The sequence below is a fragment of the Hypanus sabinus genome, chromosome 7 (genome assembly GCF_030144855.1).
Source record: "Hypanus sabinus isolate sHypSab1 chromosome 7, sHypSab1.hap1, whole genome shotgun sequence".
Taxonomy (NCBI): domain Eukaryota; kingdom Metazoa; phylum Chordata; class Chondrichthyes; order Myliobatiformes; family Dasyatidae; genus Hypanus; species Hypanus sabinus.
The window spans coordinates 136,353,070-136,365,386 of NC_082712.1; the positions used below are offsets into that span (position 1 = coordinate 136,353,070).

At 37.9% G+C, this 12,317-nt stretch overlaps 1 protein-coding gene across 3 annotated transcripts in view; it reads left to right on the plus strand.

Moving 5' to 3' along the window:
- The first annotated feature begins 9,206 nt into the window (after positions 1–9,206).
- The window catches only part of ush1c (Usher syndrome 1C), a 183,090-nt gene continuing 179,979 nt past the window's right edge, over positions 9,207–12,317 (plus strand). For all 3 annotated transcript variants that reach the window (XM_059975708.1, XM_059975709.1, XM_059975710.1), the window contains exon 1: positions 9,207–9,278. In XM_059975708.1, the coding sequence (XP_059831691.1) occupies positions 9,243–9,278 (36 nt within the window). In that variant the 5' untranslated portion in view covers positions 9,207–9,242. The remainder of the gene's footprint in view (positions 9,279–12,317) is intronic.

The following is a 12,317-nucleotide window of genomic DNA, read 5'->3' on the forward strand; positions in this document are numbered from 1 at the left end:
GTATCATTGGTGAAAAATGTCACGAATAGCGCATTGAAATATACCACTGATCAGCTATCATGGTTTCACAAATACTGTAAATTGCTACTAAATTGGTGCCTATAAGCTGTGAAAGCAGTTATTTTATATCAATATAAAGATTGTCATATGCATGAGGATGTCAAGAACCTATTTGCTGAAGGAGGTAAAGAGACCTATGTTTTGAAGATTGTTGATTAGTATGGGAGGGGGGTGATGGTGTTAATTGCTGAGTTGCAATCAACAAACAGCAACCTGACATAGATAATGTGGTTGTCCAGGTGGTCACAGCCATGTGGAGTGACATTGCATCTACTGTAGACCCACTGTGGCAGTAGGCAAGTTGCAGGTCTTTGCTTAGGCAGGTGTTAACTCTAGATATAACCAACCTATCAAAGTACAGTAGACGTGAGTGCTACTGGATAATATCATTGAGGCAGCTCACTCTGCTCTTCTTGGTCACTAGTACGATGAAACCCCTGAGAGCTTGGAGATGTCCTTCAGACAGCTGCTTTTCAGAGCCCTGCTCGGTGACACCTTGCAGAGTTCACACTCTTGAAAGAGGTTCTGACAACTTTTGTTGGCCTCTGAGACCGATATCACTAGGTCATCAGATGCTGGAGGGATTCATACAACTATAGTTCTATTCTCCCTTTCAAAGTGTGCATAAAAGGCATTCAGTTCATTGGACGGTGAAGCATCACAGCCATTTATGATGATAAGTTTTGCCTTGAAGGAAGTAATGGCCTACAAACCCTACCATAGCTGATGTGCATCGAATTTGTTTCTAACTTCGCCTAGAATTGTTCTATCACTCTTAAGATAGCCTTCATATATACAGAAGCTGCTGACCCCTCATGAAAATTATTTTTCCAAGAAAAAATACTGGATAACTATCATCCTTTAGATTTAGAGTGAAAAATATTTCTATTACAATCTAAACTTATGATTCACTATTTAAGTCTACAGAACTAACAACAAATATTTAAAGTTTATATTGACATTAATGCAAACTGTTCTATTATACCCAGAGAAATATTTAATTAGTCCCAATTATTCCATTCCAGAGGTCCACACTGCAGCAAAAATTCCTTCAATTCTCTCATCAACCTTGCTGATGACTTCCTTCTTTGTCATATGCAAACACAGGAAAGATGGATGAATGGAATGGTTCAGGTTATGACACAGTGTTGGATGACTTCAGTTTTATGGAAGCTCAAAACGGGGCTCAGCCAAGGTTTTGTTTTAAACAGTCCAAGTCAGGAACTAACCAATTGGTTTCCAATACCAGATCACTTAAGATAGTGGCACAGTCAACAAATATTATAAAGGTGGAAAAAGGGAGCCTCAGTAGTAGAGATGTTAATTTCAGAGTTAACAGTAGCATCAAGAGTTCAAAGTGTCTGGTGGAATTCATTGACACAAATACATTGAAGCATACAATCTGTTTGTGTCAAGGATTCTGCTGGGCAACTTTCAAGTGTTGCCACACTTCCAGCGCCAACATACCATGCCCACAACTACCAACCCCAATCCTAATAGCATGTCTTTGGAATGTGGGAGGAAATTGAAGCACCCAGAGGAAACCCAGGCAGCCACTGGCAAACTGTACAAAATCCTTGGAGACAGTGGTGGGACTTGAATACAGCTGCTGTAAAGCATTGTGCTAACCACTAGTGACTATCCTGTTATTCATTGTTTGCATAAAAAATACAATTATATGGGTTCCTTAATGATGCTAAGCACACTTTAATAAAATTACTGCTTTATCTGATCAATAATGCAAAGCTACAGCATGATTAATAAAAATCTATTAATTAGGGCAAATGAAGTGTCTAGAGATATTCACCCTACTTTAACCATTTTACAAGTAACTTTAAATGTAAGTTATGTTATGAAATTGTCAGCCATGAAAGTTCTGTCATTTGTGCAAGCCAAATGGATGTGATCAGCATCAATTTTCATTTTCTGATAATGTTAACAAATCTGCTGTATAATTTGTATTATATGATATTCTTTATGAAAGAGAACAAAATGTCATTGTATTGGTTCCAATGAACAAAAGAAGTCCAAGTATTTTTTAATTACTTTTTCCAGAAATCCTTTTAAAAATGCAATTAATGATAACAATAGTCAGTGTTGGTATAAAAGGCAAAAGCAGTGTTCTTACATGCAGTTATGAGTTTACTATTAAAAGTAACTTGAGAAGTTTACTGGCTCAGAAGATAATCTTAGAAAATTTCATAGTTCCAACTGACAAACTAGACAAAATTAAATTGGTTTCTCTTGTCCCTCATGTTGAAAAGAGAAAAATATTGATAGCCTACTACATTTCAGTTTAGTGAAAAGTTTGCTATGATATGGACCTTTTAATCATCATAAGCACAGGTGCACCACATAGCAGTGTGCTTCGTCCCCGGCTCTACTCACTTTATATTTATGACAGCTCCAATGCCATATTAACATTTGCTGACAACACTAGTGTTGTAGTTGTTATGAATTTGCATATATCAGGGAGAATGAAAATCTGGTTGATTGGTACCACAACAACAACCTCTCACTCAAAGTCAGCAAAACTAAAGAGCTGATTACACTTAACAACAATGATTTTGTTCCTGAATACATTTGGGTGTATCTTATTGGTTTTGGACTGCTGATCATGAAAATCACCACAAAAGTTTCCTATCACACATCATGTTTTTGAAATTGCCTAAATCTGTTACTTAAATTAATAATTCAAGTCAGTTAAACTTTTGTCCACAATGTAAACTGAAAAGTTTTCTCAGCTGTCCAGGCATGCTCTATGCATAAGGTATATTGTGTGCACTAATTATAATAATGTAATTGTATTTTCAGGTGTATTTGTGATAGCAAAATATTTCACCAATGTTGCAACAGCTGCAATACTTTATGTTATATTTGTGATGAATATATGCTTAAATCGCAAAGACAGAGCATTACTCCTCTTAATAAGAAAGCCGATGAGTTCTACATTGGGTGCAAAATTGACAACCAAGACAAAGCTTGGGCTCCTCACATTTGTTGTGTAATATGTGCTGTTGATCTTAGAGCTTGGCTCAGAGGTACTCGGAAGTCAGTGCCATTTTCTGTCCCAACTGTACGGTGAGGACAAAAAGATCATATGACGTACTGCCACAGTGTGTCTGTTTCTCTGCTAAAATCTCCCTTCAGCCATGACACCTGTGCCATGCAATGATACACTTCCAGTACCGAAGCCACCAGAGACCTGGAGTCTAGAGGAGGCAGACAAAGATGCAATGATGCATTAGCCAGAAATGGAAAACAACACTGATACAGATACAGATTTTGAACCCTGCATGTCATGTGAGCCTCAACTGATAACTCAATCTAAGCTAAATGACCTGGTCAGAAACTTGGGTTTGTCAGAGGCAAAAGCAGAATTATTCTGTTCAATGGAACAGAATCTGGAATAATTGAAGCAGATTCAATGGAATGGAATCTTCTGTTACCGGGCAAAAAATTTTCTGCCTTTCACAGCCGTCAGGAAGATTTGATGCAATTCTTTGGTCAGGTTGATCTGTGCTTCTGCACTGGCACGCTACTGAAATCTGGAAGTCTTCTTGAAACATATACAGCACAGCAACTACAACTGAAACATCTATGGTGATCTGAAAGTAGAAGCGCTGCTGCTAGGAAGGCAACTCCAAGTACTGTTGTTTCATTTGCGAATGGGTCAGCCATGCTAAAGAATCTCATTACATTCAGAAGGATTGGCCACTCAGTCGGTTCCAGGGAAGAAAAGTGTGGCACATTAGCCACTTGTAAACCCAACAAAGATTTTTTATCTCCTCTTCATATATTACAGCACTGGGGCTGATGAAAAATTTTGTTAAAGTGATAAAACAAGGAAGGTGAAGGATTCCAATATTTGAGACAGATGTTTCCCAGGATAACTGATGCTAAGTTTAAGGAAGGCATTTTTGTTGATCCACAAATCGAACAGGTAATCAATGACAGGCAATTTGAAGGCCTTCGAGTGGGACCAGAGAAAATCGTATGGAAGGCAGTCAAGGATGTTGTTGAACTCTTTCTTGGCAACTACAGTGCAGCAAACTATGTTCAGCTGGTTGAGAACATGCTTCAAGCATTCAAAACCATGAAGTGCAACATGTCACAAAAGATTCATTTTCTGCATTCCCATTTAGACTTCCTTACTGCAAATCTAAACCTTGACGACCATAGTCAAAGATTTCAACAGGATATTGCGGTCATGGAGAAACAGTATCAGAGCTGCTGGAATCCACCAATGCTGGCTGATTATTGCTGAATACTTAAGCCATAAGCCTTGGACACTGAGTACAAATGAAAATTATCAACAAGAAATTTTTAGCTTAGTTGAACTATTGCAAAGCGTTAGCACTATTATGAAAGTAAACACAATATATTCAACAAATGTTATTTTCTTGTTTCTCTGAATTTCTATGTGATACAGGTAACCTGTGTTCAGCTTCAAGTTGTCTATCATTCCGAGGGAGCAACACATTCAAAACAAAATTGCTGTCCAGTGTTATTCATTACAGGAAGAGGAAACCAGAGGGCCATGAGCCAGTTCTCATAAGGAGATTGAAGGTGGAGAGTGTCAATAAATTTAAATTCCTTGGTGTTATCATATCAGAGAATCTGCCCCAGGACTAGCAAGTAATTGCTATTACAAAGAAGGCATGGAAGCACCTCTACTTTCTTAAAAGCTAACATAGAATTGACATGTCATCTTAAACTTCGTCAAACTTGTATTGCTGCAGAGTGGAGAGTATCATAGCCTGGGATGGAATCACCAATGTCCTGGAATGGTGAGGCCTACAAAAACTAGTGGACACAGCCTAGTGCAACACAGGAAAAACCCTCCCCACCGTTGAGCACATCTACAAGGAGCATTACCACAAGAAAACTTCATGTATCATCAGGGTCACTACTTTCCAAGCTATGGTCTTTTCTCACTACAGCAAAAGGGAAGGAGGTCCAGGAGCCTTGGGTTCCATACCACTGTGTTTGGGAACAGTTATTACCCTTCAATCATCAGGCTCCTGAACCAACATGGATAACTTCACTCACCTCAACAATGACTTGATTTCACAACCGATTGACTCACTTTCAAGGACTCTGCAAACCATGTCCTCAATAATATTTATTTATTTTTTGCATAGTTAACCAATTTTTTAATTAACAATACTTTGTTTAACAGAAGGAAAGCGACTGGAGGAAAACACTTCTTGCATTCCTGTGATGAATACATCAATATGTGATGCAAGAAATGTAAGTAATATTCACATCATTAAATACAATTATAATATTAAATTAAATCAAGGAAATATATGTCCTTCATTAAAGTTTTAATTATTATCCATCAAGTGTGTTTATGTTTGATATAACCCTAAAATTTAACCTGCTCTTTTATCTTCTGAGAAAGAATTTACGGATGTAAAGCTGGCTGCAACTGATTATCTAACAACTCACTGATGAGCTGTTAACGAGGATTCTGAACCTGTGATATACTTCCCCTTTTCCAAGGCATAAAAGACATATAGCTTGGCCTGTTCCTTTCATCTGTAGCAAGGTCAACTTCTTGAACAGCTCCAGCCTCAGAGAGCAAGCTTAATTCTGCCTTCCAGCATTATTCATGTGGGGCTTGTCAGATCTCTTTACGACTTTGTGTATTTCTTCTGACTCTTCCAAATGTACCCATATCTCAAAGAAATGTGGGCCATTAGGTTAACCGGCTACATCCAATCAACCCTAGTATGATGACCAGGGAGATGTTAACATAAAAATATGTTAGAGGAAAATAAACAGTTTTATGAGTTTGTTCCATGAGCTGGAAAATGGACTCCTATTGAAAGTCATGCAGTGAAATGTCAATTTTGTAAGTTGATATTAACTGGATAACAGTACCACAAGAATGACTAGAAAGTCTGCTGTTCGCTTCACCTCACACTTTACAACAAGAACTAATTTACTCAAACTGGATTCTGTCAAATTTCAAGAGCCAATCAAAATGTTTTTTTTTCTTCAATCTAACTCCTTTCCACTGCCATTTAGTGTACTTTAAACCTGCCTAGCATTCCTCTCTCCATACTGTGGTGCTCAATGTCTACCGCAAGCCTGCAGCACATTGACAGTATTTCTTTGATAATTGCCTTGATTTAAAAAAATGGTTGAAATTACCCCTTAAGATATCTTCTACATATTTTGCTAGACATTACTTGAGTTTTATTCTTGCACAATAAAAAATATCTTAATTTAAAACTTTTATTTTGCAGCTTAATCACATGGTACTTCAAAAGACTATTGAACAGTGTCTACAAGCCATTGCAATTGTTCTTCCACCAGATGGCAATGTGGAGTTCATAACAATTGGTCATAAATTTAATAAATAAAACATTGTTTTTACACATGCATAAAATCAGTTTTACCATATATACTTTGTAATAAGTTACCGTATATTTTATATGCAAAATAGATATAATTACACAAGTTAAATTTTGTAGAGTAACTATTCAAAATACACTAATTTCTGAACAAATGGTATGATTAAAAAGCAAAGCTGCAATACAAAAGTACTGACTGCTTTTAAATATGAGAGTGTTCAGAGGAGCTGCTAATATAGATGCAGCTTCTCCCCTTCTACACCCTTTCCTCATCCCAAATCCTACCAATAACTATTCTCATTAAAAACTCACATATGTGCATGGCATGGTAAGTAATATGTACCAGAAATTCCCGTCCACAAACTTAGACTTGCAAGTTTAAATTCCTGGACATCCAGTCACTGGGCTTGGATTGTACACAGATCTTCTGCACTTTTTTCTTCTAGCAGTGCTTCATAATTTCTATTAATCCAGTGCCCAAGATTATTTCTAATATTTTCATCCAAACATCACCTACCTTATGTCTCTTTCTTCATTATGCACATAGCAACTTTGAACACGTGCAGAATGTTTACATAATTACTGAAGAAGGCACTCATTTGGAGAATGCCTTTGATGTTGTTAGGATGCCCCAAACTATTGACAGCTACAAAACTGCTTACGTAGTAGCTGCAGAGATTGTTTAACTTAAGTACAGTGCATCTAATTATTTTAATATCTGGAGCACTTTCTGAGACATCTTCCTCTTCATTATTTTGCACTTCTGGAAATTCGACGTACGTACATTGAGGATAAGTGATGTTGTAAAAATCTCCATCATTTTAGTTTCTGTACTCAATACTTCTCTCACTGCCTAGCCCTATGGGAAATAATGTTATGGATCAAGGGGACGAAGAAACTTTCTCGGCACTAAGAAGATGCCAATAAATGTGTACATGTGTAAAGAACATGTAAATAAACCTAAGTTTGGAGAAGCTTTTGGACAGAGCAAGCACAATGATGGAATAGACAATAAATGCAAGGTTAATAAGTGAAGATCAGCGGGATCTGGATGTTGTGAGTCTACATTATGGGAGGTAATAGGATAGGTAAATGGAGTGGTTGAGATGCCACGTGAGTATAGGAGTGAGATGTATCAACTGGTTGAATAGTGTCGCAGCAACAACATTGCCCTCAAGGTCAGTAGGACCAAAGAAAGGGTAAGATGAGGCAACACACACCAGTCCTCATAGAGGAATCAGAAGTGGAAAGGGAGAGCATTTTCAAGTTCCTGGATGTCAACATCTCTGAGGATCTATCCTGAACTCAACGTATTGATGCAGCTATAAAGAAGGAATGATAGAGGCTATATCTCATTAGGAATTTGAGGAGATTTGGTTTATCTGCTAAGACGCTTGTAAATTTCAACTGATGGACCATGGAGAGTTTCCAAACTGGCTGTACGACTGACTGGTATGTGGGGGGGGGGGAGGAGGGGACAGCGCAGGACTGAAATAAGTGACAGAAAGTTATAAACTCAGTCAGCTCCATCATGAGCTCTAGCCTCTGTAGCACCTAATACATCTTCAAGGAGCAATGCCTCATAAAGGTGGCACCTATCATTAAGGACCCCCGTCACCCAGAACATGCCCTCTTCTCATTGCTACCATCAGAAAGGAGGTACAGGAATCTGAAGGCACACACAATGATTCAGGGACAGTTCCTTCCCCTCTGCCATCTTATTTCTGAATAGACATTTAATTTTACTTACTGCAATTCAGGATTTTTTCTATTATTATGTATTTCATTGTATTGCTGCTGCAAAGACATTGAATTTCATGACATATGCTGGTGATATTAATCCTGATTCTGATTGTGATGATCTTCCTCTCAGCTCCAAGGAAAATCCAGCTCATCCATTCTGACCTTTGAACTTCTGCATCCCTGACAAAATACAAGTGAATTTGTTCTCATCCTCTCTAGCACAATCATATTTTTCCTATAATGTGTTAACCAGGAAGACTCACAATATACTAGCAGTTACCCGAACAGTGTGATATAATTGTCTCATAATTTCCCCGCTCTAGCTATTGATGAGAAGTAGCCCATATATCTTCTTCCCAGCCTTATCTACCTTGTGTAGCACCTTCAGGAATAACTAGACTTGTACATCAAAGCTTGACTATTCCACAATATTCCTTCAGTTTTCCATATTTATCAGGATTAAATACCATCCGCCAAAGCAATGGCAAAATCTTGTTGAAATTTAAATATAAGGGAGAATGGTACGTCACTGTCGGGCTGGTCAGATTTTTTTCATGATTTATTTAATCATATGCCAAATTGCTTTTAAGTGTATTTTCTTCGGTGGGTACCTGGAACTGGATTTTATATCCACAGACAAGTGCAAACATCCAGGTTGCTTCCTGTTTCTCTAAGTTGATAATTATGCAAAACACACTGCCATTTAGGGTTAGTTTTGGTTTGGGGAAAAAAAACCGAGGGAGAAAAAGAAACCACTCAAAATATTAACGATATTTTTCCATCCACTTAATTTGTTTCCGAAATGGCAGCGATGTCTATTAATTTATCTTCTAAATAAACATACACAGATGAATGATAATTTTAATACAAAATCCAAGTTTTGAAACTGCAATAGTACGTCAAAAGCACACACAAATTACACTGCGCGAAGCCACATATGACATTTTAAGCTCTCTATTTCTTTTCTAGTTCCGTACACTGATAACTGGAAGCCGTGTGGCCTTTCCACTCCCAGAGGGTTCAGAGGAAAAGGGGGCGGTCATTCCCTGTTTCCATCGTATCCAGGCTGCTACAATGGAGAAAAAGGTAGCCAGGGAATTCAGGCACAAGGTAAGGCAAAGAGAAACCAACTGCACACAATTCAATTTATCAGTATGCTCGCACTAACCTTAAATAACAGTGAACTATTTGTTGTTTTTCGCTAGCAAAAGAGTTAAGAAGGTTTGGTCGTGAGAGACTATGGACCCAGCAGTATCAGTAACAGATGGGGGAAGGGCATTGAATGTTGTTTTCAGAATAGTCTTTAATTTCCAGTAACTGTTGCCAACACAGTATCTGAATCCTGCGATTAAAGTGAGGCGCCTTTAAATGGCTATATTTATAGTTTAGTTTCAGAAATATTTCGTGTGTTCGCGAACAGTTGCTCCATCCAGGAAAGAACTCACTTACCCTGGTCGTTCCGCGCCATCGATGGGGGGGAGAAAGGGACGCGATTTCATAACCTTCGGAGGGTGAATCTAGTGCCGCGAATCCTCTGGGGTGTAGTGTTCCAAAATCTCTTGCAAACCGGGGTGGGAGAGTGGAGTACATGGCATTCAGACACAGGTTTGTCGGTTCTGACCTACATCACACCGAAATGAAATTCTTAAAAGAACTCGTTCTTCGGAAACGCTTAAGTTTAAGTAGCGTACAAAAGAAAATGCACTCACTCGAAATTTATGAAATTTTAAATAACACCTAGTTGAGAAATAGCCACAAAACCGTTTTCTTTGAAAGCAAGTTATGCAGATTAAGAATCCCCCCTTTGAAACTTCACAATAATGAAAATGATAATTTCAGTATGCACATAAATCCAGATAAATGTGTTCAGACTGAGTTCCTGAAATAAACAGATCTTAAATGGGATTTTATGGCAGTTGTTTATTATTTTTCAATTCGCTTTTTATTGGTAACAATTGACAGTTTTTATTAAGTTGTTCAGTGATTGCGGCTAGGAGCAAAATTTGACCCCAGAAGTGTGATGAATTATCTAACTGAAGTGGAAAAATAGTTTGTGTTATGTAGTCAAAGTTAATGCTATTTGTTCACGAAGGTGAAAATACAAAGTATAAAGAAATTATTTAACCTTTGTAGCTGTTATGTGCCAAGTATTGTTGGAATTGTACAGTATTGGTCAGGCATACTACTTATGTAATTTTCATTGGTAAATGGGTATCTATGATTTTTCTAAAAGTAATTATTGTAATACCTTATAAATGTAATTATTCTTCATATGTCCATCTGGTTAAAACATAGCAGAAAGTAATGTCAGGGTAAAATGCCAAGGCCAATATTAGCATGTTTTTACTTTACATCCATATCTGGCATTTGTATTTTATGTCAATAACTAATAACTTCCAATCTGTATGTTGGAAAACCCTATCTCAAATTATTTGTATAAGATGCAGACATGCACAGAAATGGGTAGGGAAAAACATTATATTTAATTTAGATGCCAAGCTTGATTTTTTTGTAGTCGTATGAAGGGGCCATTGCACAGAACTGGAAGAAAGTTGCCGAAAGTTGTAAACTTGGCCAGTTCCATTGTGGGCACTGACCTCGCCAGCATCCAGGGCACCTTCAAAAGGTGATGCCTCAAAAAGGCTGCGTCTATTATTAAAGACCCTATCACACAGGACATGCCCTCTTCTTATTGCTACTGTCAAGGAGGAAGTATAGGAGCCTGAAGACGCATGCTCAACATTTTAGGATCAGCTTCTTCCCCTCTGCCATCAGATTTCTAAATAGACAATGAATTCATGTACAGTACCTCACTTTATTCCCCTCTCTTTTTGTACCAATTTAATTGATTTTATATGTACTTTTTGTAACTTATGTTTTTTATTATTATGTACTGCTGCTGCAAAACAACAAATTTCATGACACACAGAATGCCAGTGATATTAAACCTGATTCTGATTCTATTAATGATGAGATTTTAGACCTGATCTTTGATCTTTGACATAAACTTAAAGTTGAACCCTGAACCACCAACATCAGCGTAAACTCAAAAATGCCGGGAAATTGTCCACATCACACAAGATTTACAATGATGGTGTGAAAATGAAGCATTGAAAGCCTTCACTTGAAAATTGGTATATTATTATCAGCGGAACAGAAGGAATTCTGTTTCTGTGATGGTTCTGGTAGGCTGGGGACATCCCTGAGTTTGGGGCTTGCAATACAGCTGGATGTTTCCAGCTAAATTGGTGATGGGAGCACTTCACTCGTGCGTTACTTTATTGTAATCAGTGGACCATGGGTAGGCCTCAGAATGGAGGAGCAACACGAGTTTGTTGGGAAGGAGTGATAACGGTATTCATGGCAGAGAGAAGAAATGACTAATGAAGCTGATCAGAAATTAATTCATGGTCTTTCGAATTATTTTAAAGCTCAGAATGATACTAGGTTCTACCTTAACTTAGCCAGCCAAAAGTATTGTGGTGCTGCTGCCTGGAGTTTATAAGCCAAGCCAATTGGCAATGCCAATGCAGTTACCAAACATTGCAAATTGGGCCTTGAAGTTGTGCAGCTTCTTCCTGCTAATGTGGTATTGCACAGATGATTGAGGTCTGTAATAGACCACCTCTTTTGCTGCCTTTACCCCTCTGTCTGTAAAAGTGTTCTCTACCTCTAATAGGTGTACGCATTTTGCATCCTGACTTGGAATGTCTGGGCACCTGTTCTGTTCCTACAAAATGGGATTGGTGTCCTCATTTCCAGACCTTTGCATCCAAGCTTTTGCTAAATTAGTAGATTACTGATCTAATCTATATCCTGTACCAAGATACCGGTGGCCTCCCCCCTTTACAAAGGTAGAGCGTTCCTATGAAACCTTTCTGAAGCCGAAATGGTGTAAAGCGAAGAACCATTAATTTATATGGGAAAAATTTTCTAAAAAGCGAAAATCCTTTTTGTAATGCAAAAACAGGTTACTAATGTAGGTCTTTTGTAAAAGTGAAGTGGCGTAAAGTGAACATTTGTAAAGCAGGGACACCTGTGTATTTTAATCTCCTTGGTGTCCCTGACATATTGCAACCATGTAATTTTGTTTTTTTTTAAAGTACCACTCAACTGTTGGTATCCAGTGCTCTTTCACACTCAACATTA